General features: G+C 43.1%; 1 protein-coding gene across 1 annotated transcript in view; it reads left to right on the top strand.

Moving 5' to 3' along the window:
• Nucleotides 1-300: 300 nt before the first annotated feature.
• Nucleotides 301-17,554, top strand: part of tgfbr3 (transforming growth factor, beta receptor III) — an 88,406-nt gene continuing 71,152 nt past the window's right edge. Inside the window, exons 1-2 of the mRNA XM_080770024.1 lie at nt 301-531; nt 8,739-8,880. Of these exons, the coding sequence (XP_080626150.1) occupies nt 8,820-8,880 (61 nt within the window). The 5' untranslated portion in view covers nt 301-531; nt 8,739-8,819. The remainder of the gene's footprint in view (nt 532-8,738; nt 8,881-17,554) is intronic.

The following is a 17,554-nucleotide window of genomic DNA, read 5'->3' on the forward strand; positions in this document are numbered from 1 at the left end:
AAATATACAACTAAACATAAATCTCACTTGAATTGTAAACAAGTGTAAGGCTTAATTGGGTCGTCCACTCACAGTTAACAGTCTTTGTATTGAGTTTGTGCTTGAAATGTACTGTAATTCTGCAAACTGTTAATACATATTTCAATCAATCAAACTTATCAGAGGGGCACTAACTACCCAATGTAGTGATGGATAGACTAAGTTATTAGTAGGCTATACTTGTGTTGCTGTGCTGCAGGCGTCCCCCGACCACAGCCTCCTCCCTCAAGCCCCACCCCCAAATGAAGTACACAGCAGAATCAGAAATGAGATAAGTGTTTAAAAGTTTTGAGGCAGAGGACTGTTTATTCAGATGTTTGTTAAACAGCATCTCCGTCCACGGCTGTTTTTACAACAACGGAGTGGAGTGATTTCCTTGCCGACAGAGGAACGATACGATACAAAAACTTTCGCATCCAACTGAGAGCGACAGCAACTTGAACCGTGTTAAACCGTAGGCTGCTTGGACATTTTCTGAAGATCATTTGCATGGTACGTCAGATCTTAAAGTAAATCATGAAATATACATTGTTTGTTTGTTTGTTTTTTAAATACCTGCATCACCAGACTGTTCGAAAAATATACTTGTTGATTATGATTCATATGAATATCGTATTATCTTCGCTATCGCTATGTCACAAATGGGAGTTGAATATGAGTTCAACATCTGTCTAGTTTAGATCCTATAGAAACCTGTTGATGTCCATGTTCAAATAGTTTCATATCCAGTGTCCGGAGTCCGGACCAGAATCTGTTGTGAGTGTGACATCGTTATTCTTTGCGTTTATAGTTGACTGAGAGTGGATCCATGCGTCATAGGTGTGTTTAGGTTATTATTTACCAGAACATCTGGCACGATTATAGTGCTCAATGCTCATCATTTGCGCTTGGGATTCTTATTGTCAGCGGATAGAAAAGTGCGAGCCTGCCCAGCACGTCCGTCCTCCCTTGTTGTTTACTGCCCATGCTTCTGTGACTGAGCAACCATCACTTCATCCTGACAGTCTCAGATCATATATCTGTGTTGGAAATTTGGTTCGGGAGTCGCGAAACATGATCAATTCATTGAATTACATCGTCTAGAGTGGTCTACGACTCTACGTACAGTACAATATAAAGTTTATACAGACAATTTTGAGACAAATACGGGATATTGCTAATGAAAATGAAGCTAGCTGAATGACCATGAGGAAATTAGTGTAGGCTGGATAATTAGTGAATAATTCATTGACATTCACTGTGACATTGACCACCTCTTCTCAAAATCCTAGAGATATTGGCATAAGCTCAGACCTATAAGTGCTATTATTAATCAGATGGGCCCCCTTTTTTGTAGTGGGCTGAGAACCTGATCACTGTTCCAATATCTGTACTGTGACCACCATTTGTTTAATCCCGATGTATTACCATAACAATTCAAGCCAATTGTAAGATTAAGCTATATAGCTATAAACTATAGTAAAACTGACAATTTAAAAAAGAAATCTCAATAGTCATTATCTGGAAAGTGGAAATAATGTCAGTTATCATTTTGAAAGCTACAAACCATTATTTTCCAACAATCTATAGAACATCATTCTAAATATTCAGTGACTCTGGATAGTCCCTTTGGCAGCTATAATGTGAACACACCACAATATCTGATTTTCCTCTTGTTCTTGTATTCAAGATGTATTTTTTTCCAGGACTTATTCCTCAAAGATAGTATTTCAAATTGGCCATTATATTACTAGCTGTTATGTGTGGATCTTGTAGAGGATCTGCACATTGGTCTATCATAGAACCAAATATCAATGTAAAGAAGCCCACCCTTGTCCATTGATTCTGCATAACTACTGTCCTGAATAAGAACATAGAATTGGCATGCTTTTACTAGTTCTCTATTTTTATTTAGTTGTTGCTGTGTTTTATATCTGTATACGTCTTAATTGTTGTGTGTGTAATCTTGTCAGCATTGCAAATGAGGGTAAACCTCAATGCTCTTTTCAAGAATAAATGAAGATTTCAATCATAACCTGGCTTTATTTAAAACTTGGAAGTACAATTGAGGGGCAATGAAGCCATTATTTACATGTAGCCGACTAGCCATTGTACTAGCTAGCCTATTTTATTCTTACTTGCTATAGGGTGGGGATATCAAGCTCAAGTGGAGTGGAGAGGGAGACTAGGGCTGGGTGATATGGACAAAACCCAAATATGATATTTATGACTAAATACCTCAATATTGTTTTTGTGACAATATTCTATTTATTATCTACAAGCTCATAACATGCTTGCTCATGCTGTAATTATGCAACTCTTGATTGATAGATAGATAGATAGATAGATAGATAGCTTTATTGATCATAAAATAAATGTCACAGTAACATACATCTGACCCACCATAATCAAAAGAATAACTCAAAAAAGCTTACATCTTGTTTCCATTGCAGTCCATAGTATAAGGTGAGTATTATGAAGTCATGTAGTGTGGTGCTGGTGAATGTTAGAATGTAAAGAGTTCAGGATGTGCTAATGTGTCCATGGGAACATGTGTACAACGTGATGTGAGCTCATATATTCACCATTTTCGCTATTTTGAAGAGCTTTGAAAGTATAAAATAGTGCTAAGTGATTAAACCATATTACGATATCCAACATCGTCTAGTCTCATGTCACCATATCGTTAAAGGGATGTTCCATGACCTGACGAAGATGTAATCTGACATCGAAACGTTGTCGTTTGTTGCTGTGCTTTGCACCATGTGATAAAAATAAAAAGGCTCATAGTCATAAGTTGCTCCAGACATTCTTTATTCAATCACCATATTGTTATAATATTGATATATTATATTTCCCAGCCCTAATGGACACATTGTAGGGGGGGGATACAGCAGATACGGTTATAGTGGGATGCGATCCTAGTCCAGTGCAGGAACAGGGCACATGTTCTTCTCGAGGTCTTGAAACTATAAGCCAATGCCGGGCACAGACTTGTCATGTAGGTGTTCTAAAACATGTTTAGATGGGTTCACTCACTGACTCATCGTTAAGTCAGGAAAGTCACAAGTTGAGGCTTTGCCTGAAACAATGCGTCATGACATGCATCACGTCTGTGTGTTCTGTCACTGCAGGGTGCTCAGCTCTGTGCAGTTTGAGAGATAAATGTGTATTGCTGTAGCTTATGTAGACTACATATAGGCTATTGTACATTACAGTAGGCTGCTCAATGTGCTTTGACTCGTAAGACTAACACACACACACACACACACACACACACACACACACACACACACACTGTTTGTGTATTTGAGGCTTGTGTGCAGGTTATGCGTTTGTGGAAGTAGACAGTTTTGAGTAGTAGCCTACTGTACATGAAAAAAACTCAGCAAAGATAGAGGCATTATTGGGAGAGACACCTCCCATGCTTGTGTGTTGCCTCTTAAAGACAAATTTATACACGTTATGAGCTTGTAGATCAGCTATGTTCAGCACGTGAACCCGTCATACGACGCAGCATAAATTAAGTATTACTCAGGACTTTGTGATTACAGCGATATCTGCCTCTGGATCCAAGGCCGCTTTTCTAGGATATGAATATGTGATGGCACAGCTTTCACATTAAAGTGACCATACGTCTACCATAGAGACGACTCAAAGTAAAGTCCAGTTACCCAGGGTAACTGGACTAAGCTCAAGAACTTGTTTACAGCCAGGCCCTGCTCATAGAACATTTCATGGTAGGGGTTCAATGCCTTGCTCAAGGGCACTTCAACGGGGGATACGAACTAGCGACCTTCCGATATCAAGACCGCTCCGCAAACCGTTCGGCCACCGCTGGTGTGGTCTGTGGAGTAGCCTACTTTCTAGGGTCTGATTTGATGTATTTTCCAGATCGCTTTTCGAGCTCTGCTCAGGCGGTTAAGGTTGAGGAAAAGTCACATGAGGTGATTCGACTGCTAAAGTAGAAAATCCATGTAGTTTATTATTGTGTGCATTTATATCAGTTATGTCCTCTGCCTTATAACTGAATGTGGGTGTTGCAAATGGGTGAGATTGCACATTATAGTTTGGGTGAACTTTGCTTTGATGTGGCCTTTGGCTCACATCAGAGAGCTCAACTCAGTTTACCTCCATTTAGTCCTGGGGTGAAGGTGGAGTGTATGGTGTGGGATGGTGGTGGTGGTGGTGGTGGGTGTGTGTGTGTGTGTGTGTGTGTGTGTGTGTGTGTGTGTGTGTGTGTGTGTGTGTGTGTGTGTGTGTGTGTGTGTGTGTGTGTGTGTGTGTGTGTGTGTGTGTGTGTGTGTGTGTGTGTGTGTGTGTGTGTGTGTGTGTGTGTGTGTGTGAGTGATGGGGTGGGGGGGGGGCACAAATCAAACGAAGGGCATTGGCTCTCCTTGACTAGCTGGAAGTGTAATATTTGTCGTGATCCTCCAAAATGACTTCCCAGGCCCCTGCAGCTGCCCCAGAGTGAAAGACTCTTTTGTCCTGTGCAGCTGCTTGTGCTACAGAGTGATGCACCTTGGTGCTTTGTGCATCTTGCTTCCCATGCACCCTCTACGGTTCACCTCAACTGAGTCAGGTCTGCATAGGGCTCCATCTGTTCCCCCCCACTCGCTTTGCTCTGTGCTCATATGTTGGTCAGAGAAGCCTTAACTCAGCATACATGTTAACAGATAAGCATGAGCAAATGTACAGTAGCACCACCGGTTCTCTCACTTTGTTCACATGCCTGTATTGAAGCAAGCCAATATTGCAAGCAATCCCATTTTGCTGGATAACATTAACTTTCATGTCCTACTGGGGATTCGAACCCAGGCATGTGTCACTTTTCAACCAGTACTGGTCCTACCAGATCACAGGATCTAAAATTCTCAGTAAAAGAGCAGAGAGACCAAATACAATGACAACTGTTGTTATATTTAGTATATTTAGTTATATTTAAAATGTTAAACATACTCTGCCATACAGATTGGTCAAAATAACTTAAGCCTTGTGTTGTACTTTTGTGCTACGGAATTAGCATGTTCGCAATGTTTGGAATGGTTTTGAAGAATCTCACCTGACATGACCAAAATAGGGGTGCCAGTTTGAATAATTGATGAAGTGAATCTAATGAAATTGACTGTGTGACTAGACTGTGTCTAGTATTCTACATACAGTAGCACACTTCACATTGTGTGATTTAGAGACTGAAAAACACTGAGCTAGATAGCTGAACAAGGTAGCTCATGTCACAGTTCAACATGATAGTGGTGTTAATGCTTGTCAGAATCGAATTACTGTGTTCTGAAAGACTTTGTGTTGTTTTGTGGTTTTGTTGCACTACAGTTCTTAAACATGCTTTCATTTTGTGTAATCCTCATAATTTCCTGTTATGTAATGATGGGCACAGCCCATGATATGCTACAGTAGCTGTCAGGACTCAAGCACTGCACCAGTAACGGCCAAGCTACACCAGGCCTTTCTCGCCCGTTTACTCTAAACGTGTGGACCGTGCGTGCGTAAGCCAAATGCCCTGGCTACATCGATCTGTCAGACCCGCGGCAGGTTTGTGCGGGACCTTCCGGGAGGATATATAGATATGCGCGCAAAAAATTAGAACCGATCCTATTTTTAGAGCACACGTAGGATGTCCTGCGGTATCCGTGCGTCTGGTGTAGCTGGTATCATTGACATATATTGGTCCTATCCAAACGCACTGTACGCGCGCAGTAAACGCATACGCACGCGCGCAGAATTGCCTGGTGTAGCTTGGCTGTTAAAGACAAAACGGGTCATGCTCAGGAATTACATGACCATAGAAGATTTAGGTCCAGTCGATTACTGGTCAGCATTGGCAGTCACTTTATGAAAGCAAATTACGTAATATTACATTCTTGACTACACACATCAATAAATGATTAATTCAGACCATGAAGCTGCAATCTGAAATGTTCTGTATCTGTATGGTACAGTTTTATAATATAATAGCCACATTTGCAGTGGATGGAACTGGCCTGAGAAATGTAGACCCCGGTAGGTTTTGGGTAGGAGTCCTAGGAGTCGGACACCTACTGATTGACAAGTAGTAGGTCCCCTAACCAAATGGGGAAGCCATGGGAAGGTTTATTGGCAGTGGTACAAAATTGGTCTCTCATGCAGACCCGGCTTTTACTGTAAATTCTGCATAGGACAGCTTTAAGGTTGGTGAGGGGTCCATTAAAACGACCGGATTAAGGTTGGTGAGGGATGCGCTGCTCCGTGCTTGTGGTTATGGTTAGGTTAGGGTTTGAGGTAGCTTGTCGCCCTACTAGTAGTAGCCGGCGCTGTAAAACAAGCGTCTCGTCAGCGCCCATCGAAACCGAGGCTCTGCGTAAAAGGTAGTCCCATATGGAGGCGTGGGGTGACTGACTAACTGACGAACGGGAGATGCAGGTTTTCATGGTAAATAACACATGCCTCATTTGGGAAAGCATAGCTCCTTTGTGAGGAGCTCATGTATGTTAATGAACCACACCTTTGCTGTGATGATTCCTGCATTTCTTTGACAAATATTGTCTAAAAACTTGATTTAAGGCTGCATCGAAAACATCCGCTTGAAAACTTACATCATCCGTATTTGACAAAAGGTTGAGACTGACTGTGGTTACTGTGGCTGGAATACTGGAATGAACAGCCTTGAAGATGTCATGTGACTCATGTCAGGATAAAACGTCAGATGTGTGCAACTTACAGTAATACATATTGACGTTTCTATCCATTTACTGAAAATGTAGACTTGGAGTCTACTTCTTGTCATTTGGTACACACAGCATGTCACTGTGGAATGAATATTTAATGCATTTGTTGTAAAAGCGGTCAGCAGAGAATTGCAGAGTAATCTGTGGTCTCTTCTGCCCTTTTTCTACCCTGCTGCAGTTCAGTCATCCCCCTCTAGGAGGCACTTCCAACAGTTTGAGATACGCTTCAATTAATCCATTAAATCCATCAAATTTGGTCTCGTTAGAAACATTTCTGTGCTTCAAATGTGGATGAATACCACCTCATCGATCTTGATGCTTAACGACACAAACCCAGCCTCATTATTAGGGATGGAGCTTGTTAATTTTTATTGATAACGAGCACCTTATCGATCAGGCTTATCAAGCCGGGTTCTTATCGAGCCCACTATCGAGCAGTGTAGTGGGCCTAGGCCCCTAGGGCCTGTAGTAGGCCCTTCAAATACAATACAACAGACGAAAGGCAATTGACCTTTTTACCAATAAAATAATATTAACAAAACTGTTTACTGGTTGATATGTGTACCGTCACATTAAAAGTGTAATTTTGTTTACCTGGACAGCACTGGTATCAATACACTTTTAGACAGACATGTTTGTGCCAGCATGGATGATTACATTTATTTCCTGATCGCCTCTTGTCTTGATTGTTTAAACATGACGTCATGGGCCGCTATGCTCGATAACAGGCTTGATAAGCCCAAAGCTTATTGATAACGGGTACTCGATATGCTTGTTATCGGATTTTCCCGGGTATCTGTTATCGAGCTCCATCCCTACTCATTATTCTGGGGAGAACATTTGGCGGAAATATCAGATATAATACGCTCACAACGTGTCACGCTGTGATGCGTTGTGAGCTTGTAGATTGGCTATTTTCCGGAAACCTCTCAAAGTGTTACCACCTTGCACATTATGCATGTCTAACCTCATGTACTGTACCTTGCTGGTTTATGCTGTAGATATCTGATCTTCATCTTTGCATCTCCTTGTTTTTTAAAAACCCTCACCCACATTAATACAATAAAGTATTAATTCTGATTCAAAGAAATGTCATGTGCAGGGAAACGAGCAGGGGGCCTAGTATAGACCCATGGGAGAAAATATAGGCTAGAATTTAATTTAATTTAAATAATTATAATTTTGCCTCATTTTCTTGGGTAACTGAGAAAAATTTGACCCTGGCCTCTATTTCAAAGGCAGACCCGCTATGTTTGTCATCCCCATGGCTTGCAGAGTGCATCTCTTCTTTCTGACATGGTGGTCAGTGTGGACCAGTCTGGTTAAGAGTTCAGCCAAGGTCATGGCGTTTAGCACGGTTGCACTAAGCTGCTTACTCAAGACCCCAGTGGAGGACCCAGTATTTCCTGACATTCTTAATTAAAGTCTGTTAAATAACGCGTGTCATGTTCAACAAGTGTTTCGCACCCAGCAAGCCAGCTCGCCATCCCATGCTCTCTCTGACCGGCTGTGGGCAAGGGAAGGTGTGTGCTGTATGCAGTGCTTTGAAGCTTGCGTGACGTCCAATTAGCCCTCCTAGTTTAATCCCCCGTTCTCCAGACCGCTGTCTCCCTTGTCTGACCTCATCAAGGCCATGGGGGGATATTATAAAGGCCCCAATTCCCTGCAGTTTGGTCATGCTAGTAGAACGGTACCACCCAGGGGTTCCATTTGCTGGGGGGATCCATGCCTCTGCTTTTGATATCCCCTGTCAGACTGAATTAAATATGCATTCACTTTTGGAAAATGTACACTAATTTGTTTGATATTTATGTTTGATAAAAAACTCGATCTACAAACTTAACGCATTGGGAGCTTGGCATATTTTCACAATTTGTTATAGAGGAAGTATAGAGGCTTAAGTGGTTAAGAATATTTCCCCAACTCAGGATTTTGTTACAAATCGAACTCTGCTACCCACCATCCACTGACTCTTCCTTGATGTGGTTCTCTTTGCAGCTGGCGCGTTGAGGCTGTATGCCCTTACACTGCTTCATACGAAGGTGTCATTGTGAAAACAAGGAGGTGGATAAATAGACGATGGCCGGAATGTGGAAACGCCCCTTGATGCTTCTTGCCATGTGTTGCCTGGCATCAGCAGGTAAGTTCTGTTTCTTTATGAGCTCAGAGAAAGGAGTGGCTCCATCATGTTTGCATGTTTGTATGCATCTAAGCAAGTGAAATGCTTTCCTCACTGAGAGGAACAGCATGTCATTTTAGTTGCGCAGGGATAAACCCACTCCAGTCTTCATAAGGCTGATCACTCCCATGTCAGTTTTGCATTACAGGCCCCATCGTGGTGCTTCTAGTATTGCCTGTTTTGTCAGGCAATCGCAAATTTCCCCACGCTATGGGATTTTCCGCTGTATCTCCCAGTGTGTGTGTGTGTGTGTGTGTGTGTGTGTGTGTGTGTGTGTGTGTGTGTGTGTGTGTGCGCGCGCGCGCGCTGTGGGGGGATTTTGCATTAAGAATGTGCTGACAGTTTCAATCTCACAGCGTGTCCACATGTATCTGCCAGATTGTAGAATATTTACACAACGGCAAAGACCCAATAATTTATTGATATTGGCAGGACAAACCAATCTGGGAGGGAGAAAGACTAAACTAAACAAGTAAACAGCTATGAAGATGCATGCAGAAAACCTGTGGTTGATTTGAGTCTGCAGTATCTCACATTCATCTCACAGTGCATAGCAAATTATTTGAGTCTGCAGTACTGTATATCACATTCATCTCACAGTGCATAGCAAATTATTTGAGTCTGCAGTATATCACATTCATCTCACAGTGCATAGCAAATTATTTTAGTCTGCAGTATATCACATTCATCTCACAGTGCATAGCAAATGATTTGAGTCTGCAGTATATCACATTCATCTCACAGTGCATATCAAATGATTTGAGTCTGCAGTATATCACATTCATCTCACAGTGCATAGCAAATGAAAAGCTGTGGTTGATTTGAGTCTGCAGTATATCACATTCATCTCACAGTGCATAGACCTGTGGTTGATTTGAGTCTGCAGTATATCACATTCATCTCACAGTGCATAGACCTGTGGTTGATTTGAGTCTGCAGTATATCACATTCATCTCACAGTGCATAGACCTGTGGTTGATTTGAGTCTGCAGTATATCACATTCATCTCACAGTGCATAGCAAATGATTTGAGTCTGCAGTATCTCACATTCATCTCACAGTGCATAGCAAATGCGCTTTGTTGTTTTAACCACGTAAGCCCTGCAGTATATACTTTGTCACATGACAAATTTATTGTTGAAAATGTTTGGTTAAAATGAAATGCCAAAAATATGAATGCCACTTTGAAAGTGCCAAAAGCGTGTACTGTTATGACCTAGAAAAGAAAAAACTAAAGATTGTTAATCTGGGGCACTGAGACCATCCTTCTTGTTATACAACTTCAAGTGACCCTGTCAAACAATGCATAGCTGTTGTGCAGGGGGGGGGGGGCTGCAGTCAATGGTGTGTAAACACAAGAAGGAGCTAAAGATGTATTATCTTATATTTTGATGGGCGTGCATTTTCTCAAAGCCTTCAGTTTGATCACCGCCTCTTATTTTTCTACTCTCTCTTTGGAGCTTCAAACCACATGTCGCTCAGCTCTCTATTACAGAAACAATAGCCGTGTACTGTAGGTAGCATCTACTTTGGTTCAAATTGCATTTCTCCCACAATGCCTGGATCTCGAACACAATGAGCTTCTGCACAAACATTTCCACTGAACTCTTCCTTATAGAAAACGCCTGCCAGCATTGTTTTCTCCCGAGGGCCGGACGGCTGACCGCAAGAGACTAGTATGTTTTCGCCCCTGTCAGCCTGTGTGTCCGCCAGTCAGCTAATCTCCGGCACTAAATGATAAACTTGGCACATGCACACACTCCCAGTAGGCCAAGGAAGAACCTCTGCCACCCAAATGTACACACCATGCAGGGTGCACACAAGATGACACATACTGTACGTATTCCCGAGTCTCCCCCTCACCTAACTCCATCAGGCCATTTGTCTGATTCCATTCTAATTGGCTATGACGGCTTCCGAAATTTCCTTAGGGGATTCTCCAGCGAAGTTGTTGATAGAGAAACCAATGGACCCTTGCAGGTCTGTATCTCCGTCTTCTCCGAGAGTGTACGAATGGAATATTGGACAACTTGGACCCACAACCATTTGTACACTCTCAGAGTTACATTTATTCTGAGAATCACTGGTTAAAGTTATTGGCTGCCCTAGTGTAGTGGTTAGTGCATATGCCTTTCATGCGGAAGGTTGTGGGTTCCAACCCTGCCTGAGGCCAACGTCAGCAACGGCATGCGGTTGCAACGGGTTCCTAATGCCAAATCAAATGGGTTCAGATCTGAGCCAAGTCTCCTCAGGAGACGCGTCTGAAGCCTGCCCTGGATGAGGTATCCCGACGTAAAATAAAATACCATTGGTTTCAGTTATTGTCCACTGATCCATTTTAAGGTTCGAGAATATCATCTCATTTACATGTGGTGTTTACAAACCTCCTTGGTTACCACAGTAGTGGCATGCAGCATCACTGTGGCGTCTTTCACCTCTACTCCCTCTCTGTCTCTATGCTCTGTCGTCTGTGCCACATCATTTTGCAGCATCTGTGTAAACAGCCACATCTGCCTCTAAACTTGCCAGGACAGTTCTTACGTAATGTTTAGATTTGTCTTTGCTCACCGTAATGCGATCCAGGATCGAGACTTCACCATAACTCTGAGAAGTCACACAAGAAGCACCTTGACATCCACCTTTCCTCTCCTTTTACTGTTCAAGTGTGTCCTCTACTGCTTTCCTCTCCTTTTACTGTTTTGGCCTTTTCTGTGTGTGGCTCTATTGCTATTTTCCATATTATGCCTTTCCCCACCTCGCCAAATTCTCTGTTTTCTGAAGGATATATTATGGCCATTTAGTTTTTTCTTTTTTTGTGCAGACTTCAGGTTTCGCAATGAAATAAAGCCCTGTGAGGGAGCCGTGCCAGATATTAATTTGAGGCACTTGCCAAAAACAGCTCCGACAGGATGCTGGTTGTACTGCAGGCACAACGCTGAGCTGGTGGTTTGCTGAAGGCTGAAACGCACGCAGTCACACACACACACACACACACACACACACACACACACACACACACACACACACACACACACTGAGCGCAGAGACACTACTCCTGCCATGTATTTCCATAGTTTGTATTATCCTGCTGTGGCTCGATGAAGGAGAACACAATTCGTGAGGATCTCTCTTTAGTCATTGGAGCCAAATGCACATATAAAGCAAATAGTGTATACAGATAGTGATCTCACTCTTTTTCAAAGTCCAACCATATACAGGGTGACAGTGTCTGCCTTTTTCTTGAAAATCAGTTCTTTTTGGCTAGTGTCCTAAAATGAAGTATAAATTTGGCTTATAGATGCTTATCTTTCCTGTACAGAGCTCTTTTTTGCACTTGTGGTACCTTTAGTGGAAAACTCCACCACTTGGTACAGTACATTGCTCACTGATGCTTCAATATGCCAAAAAAGCTGTCGTTAATGCTTTCACCCACAGTTGAGCGAAAAGTTGGACTCTCATTGCTATCCGCAGGCCTTCCTTTCAGGCAGTGGGGACTGCCAAAAACCCTGTTGTGCAACTGCTGTAACCCGAGAGGAGAGAGGAGGAGAGAGGCAGACAGACGTAGCAGAGGGTCGGTCGGTCCAAAAAGACACACTCCACACACGTACAGCATGCCAAGGTCCTCCCAGCGCGTTAAACCCAGATGTTGCCGCGTGATTCATGCGCGGAGTCAGAGCGGCACGGCACAGAGGCCGCGCGCTGCTGCTAGGGAGAGTGGTAGAGATGTTTACATAGCAACGGGAGTCCCGTGTGTCTCTAATTACAGATCTGCCCTCCCCCATGGCGAGCCCTTTATCTCAACAATCCCAGCGAGGAGAAGAGCGAGGAACCCAATGCCCTGCGTTGGTTTATAATTGAGCCGATGGTTACTCCGTTTTATTATCTGTGGTTAATGAAAGGCGATCTATATGTTGGTTTGTGGGCTTAGTTGATTTGGGATTTCTTAAAAGTGTGTTTTGGCTTGTGGTCAATTTAACCAATTTCTCATTCTGACACGGACACTCACTCACACTCACTCACACTCACTTGCGCGCACACACTCACTTGCGCACGCGTGCACACACACACACACACACACACACACATACACTCACTTGCACTTGCGTGCGCGTGCGCGTGCACACACACACACACACACACACACACACACACACACACACACACACACACACACTCACACACACACACAGGGGGAGTGGATCTATAGCATGGGACCTGTGGTGTCTGTAGATAAACAAGTCACATCACACGTACCTCCCCAGCCTTGCAATAAGAACGCACATAGGTCCCCTCCCTCTCCCTCCATAGTTCCAGTAAGCAGCCGTGTAAATAATTTCAGCCAGAGCCAGTAATGGGAGACAGCTGGGGTGATCCTGCATTTTCCATTGTGTTTCACTGGCTTATGAAAAGAAAAGAAAAAAACAAAAAAACGCACACTGCTGGAGCTGGAGGGGGTGTGTGTGTGAGTGTGTGTGTGTGTGTGTGTGTGTGTGTGTGTGTGTGTGGGGGGGGGGGGTTAGCGTTAGAGAGTAATGTGGAGTGTGACTTCATTGAAGAAACCGAGAGCCACAATAAATGAGTTCAACTCCCACTGGCACTATCCCTGATAAGAAGTTGGATATCCTGTTTGGGAGAGATTCTTGATGAATTCACTAGGGTCTGTCTTGTGCAATCACCAAGCAATACCCCTTTATAATGGATCAGTGCGACGCGTGACTGCGAAGCTTTTGTAATAATGGAGCTGTCTATTTGTGTAGGTATGTATGTCACTCTATCCAAATGTGTCCAGTGTCCACTAGAGCAGGGGTTCTCAACCTTTTCTTTTTTTGCAACTGAATGGCTGGAAATGTACACATAGTACATTAATAAACCTTTCTTTCAGAATGTATTTATGATGTATAGGGGGGCGGGGTGGGGGTCACAAGACATAGCCAAAGCATTTCCGGGGGTCCCCAGCCAAAAAGGTTGAGAACCCCTGCACTAGAGGGGGATAAAAATGGCAAATCAAACAACGCTCAACTATGCACAGCTCGGTCACACACATATCCGTAATCTGTGGTCTAGGAGTCATCTGACCTGTCATCTGTATTGTCTAGTTGCCTATTTTTTTGTTTTTCCAAGTAGATCCTAATTTTAACAACCACATCTGTTACCTACAGTACTGAAGAGGCGATAACTTGTGAGTGTGTAACTCTTAGCCTGCCTGGTGATGGTATATTATCTGTGAAAACAGTCTTAGCGTAGGACGCCAGCTGAAGGCTACCAGGTGGTTTCTTTCGTCAGGCCAGACCCTCTCGGGGCCTCACCTCCACCCCCACCATCCCCCCTCAGATAAGTTGTGCTGAAAGACTGTGTCCCGATGTCGGAACATTTGTTTGGAAAATAGTGGCGTGCTTCCAATGACACTAGGCCGTCCTCGCTCGGTGCAATAAATAAGATGTAGTTTTTTACCTGAGCAGTGCGCACACACACACACACGCGCGTGTGTACACACTAATGGGTACTGCAAAAAGTACTCTGAATGCGCACTCTGACAACGGGTATTGCATAACCGGAGGGGAGGGGCATGCGTTCCCAACAGGAATCGTTCCAAAACCAAAACCATTTTCCCCAAGGGCCAAATTATGTCTAGCTGCCGTGTGCGCAAACAGCAAACCTTTTTTTATTTTTTATTTTATTAATTAATTCATGTTAGAATAGATGACCTATTTGACATAATTGATGCATCAACGAGCGTCAACGAGCATCAGCTGGACACAGACACGCAACTCTCCTCTGCAGTAAAGTAACTGGAGTCTCATTTCCCTCCAAAAGCCCTTGAATATGATCAAAATCATGATTAAGGATTACTGTAGGTGCGTTTCCATCCAGCCCTTTTATAGCACAATTTTATTTCTAAAAAACGCTTTTGTGCTTGAAGGAGGTGGATTTGGGTCTATATCGAAAAAACTGAAATGCGCAAATGGGGTATGGAAACACTTGCAGAATAGGTTTTGAATTAGAAAGCATTGGACTCACATTATATCGCTTTTGCACAGTTGAAAATAAAATAAATAAAAAACATGCGATGGAGAGCCAGTGGAGTGAACGCAAGGTTCGTGGCTAGGGTGGGTGTGATGTGGACACATTTAGCTGGACAATTAGCTTCCTATTTTTGAAATGGCTTGATGAAATGCACTTTGTGATTATGGTAAGCTAAGCACACATTTCATATCACCTGTACCTGTAACTTTCACTAACCCCCAAAAAGAAAATAAATTGGAAAAAGAAAAGAACAAAAGAAAATAAATTGACATAGGTTGGTGTGGGCCCGACAGTTGGTTCTCGCGGGCTGCAAATGGCACGCCTATTGGGGAACCCAATTTCCTTAAATTGGTCTTCTGTTGTCATTTCACTCCGCAGTTCTGTCTGTAACCATACTGTGTATTGTCTACGCAGCGGTCTAGCCAACTCATTATTCCCTTTGCATTCTTTATTTATTAGCTTGTCTAGTAGAAGGGGCCATCCCTCCCAGGTCCTTTGTATGTGTTGATACATGAGGCAGAGTGGCATTTGACATGTCGTTCTTCTTTGCCCACCCCTCTCCAAGAAGACACGGAGCCCCAGTGGAATGCGTTCCCATTGAGTGTGTGTGAAACCACTGCATCTGCCCTGCCCTCTGTCACCTCTTCTCCTGCACACTGGGCTCTGCACATTGGCACAAAGGCCCCACATTGTTTGGCTCTTAACACACACTTGATGGCAACCCGCTGGTTCTCAAAAAAACGTTTTAGTTATTACGTTTAATGAGATTTTTTTTGTCCCACCGTCAGACAAAAGAAATGCAAACAAAAATCTTATTCGATACCTTAAAGCATTCTATAACCTTTTTGGGGGGTGAGTAGAGTGTTATTTTAACTAATCTGTTGTTAATACAACATCTCCCTGCATTTCTATTTAGACATTTTGATCCTATGGTTGACAAGTGGTATTGCATGAAGTTCAACTCTGGATTTCTGTATGGCAGAAATTTGGTAAAAGTAAAACAAACTAAACGGATTGCAGCTTTAAACAATTCTTTGCGGTCTTAACTTCCAATGATGGATGTCAATGCTGGCAACTGTCCACGATCATGTTTGTATGAATTGAATGGCATTCATATGTATTCCTTAACATTCTAATTCCATCCTAATGGTTGTGTTGGAGAATGAGTTAGCCCATGCTTATTATGATGTAATCTACAAATGCGCGTTTCTATCACGATAACTTTGTCTCTATGCATGCATCCGTGTTTGTGTGTGTATACTTAGATACTGTAAATTATTTCAAATTTTGTAACACTGAGAAAGCAACTGCAAGCATTTTAGACTTGTGACAGCTATTACCACTGTGACTCTTACCAGCATGTTGAGTTTTATGCTCCTTTAGGCATGTCGCAACATGATGCAGAACATACAAAAACATCTCAACTATCAATTCGTGGGAGTTTACAGTGTTAATTTTACCCTGAAGCCTGTTAGTGTTACTCAACCTTATAAGTTAGCTATAGGTATGCCACTTCACCTCTTTTGCAACCAGATCTTATTTTAATGATGTTTGGGAGACAAGAAACACTTTCCTGGGGTTTTTATGTGGGTAATCTGTATTTTTAGATATTTCAGTATTTCAAAGTGTCCATGGACTCCATGATGTCATGGACACTGGGCTCACTTCCTTCCTGGACTACAATTCCCATAATGCTCCGGTGCACTGCTCCTCCTTGTGGATAGGGGAGGGCTGTCTTACTGAAACAACATGTAGTCCAGGAAGTAAGTGAGCCCAGTGTCCATGACATCGAGGACCCCAAACACCTTTAAAATAAGATATGGTTGCAAAAGGGGTGAATTGTCCCTTCACGGCTAATTAGGCTTGAGCAAGGTCTGTTATGTCCTTCCATGAGTGAAACTTCTTTAACTACCGCACAACTACTGTATCATCTTTTCACTTTCTGTTGACATCTTTGACAGCCCCATAGACCAGTCAAGCGAGAGCCTGGGAATGAGGATCGCACTCAGTTATTATACGGCCAATGGCCGTATTGAACTCGATTTTCAACGCAATACTTTCGCCGCGCCTCGGTTGTGCGTCCAAGTTTAAATCAGGCTTTAGATTTGCTGGGGATTCACAGCTTGAATGAACAAGTGCTATTGAAGGCTTCAAGTGACATGGGAGGGAATGTCATGTATTAACCAGCCTGGCTGTTCATGGTAGGAAAAGGGGAAGAACATGAACAACAATGAGGACCGCCGGGAGGGCAGGTCATTCAGAAAAGAAGCCATACTGAGAAGAATCAGGGCGGGACAAGTGGCATTCGGCGTCCACACCCCCACTGGGTATGAATCAAGGTTAAGGGGCTGCATGCTCCCGAAACCCTGCCAAGCTGGAATAAAAGGCCGCACTCCTGTGGTTGATGGATGAGATGCCCTTGAAGTGTCAGTACATTCATTAGAGCATTCTCAGTGCCATGAGAGGCCCTCTTATTTCCCTTCCCAGTCTGACCAGTGGACGGGTAGGAGGACATGCTAGTTCTGTCAGCTAATATCACAGCTACATATTTCAATGTTGGCCATCGATCACCACCTACTGTACATTACACCTACCCACTGTTTTCAAGGTT

The sequence above is a fragment of the Protomyctophum bolini genome, assembly GCF_963924005.1.
Source record: "Protomyctophum bolini genome assembly, chromosome: 8".
Taxonomy (NCBI): Eukaryota; Metazoa; Chordata; class Actinopteri; order Myctophiformes; family Myctophidae; genus Protomyctophum; species Protomyctophum bolini.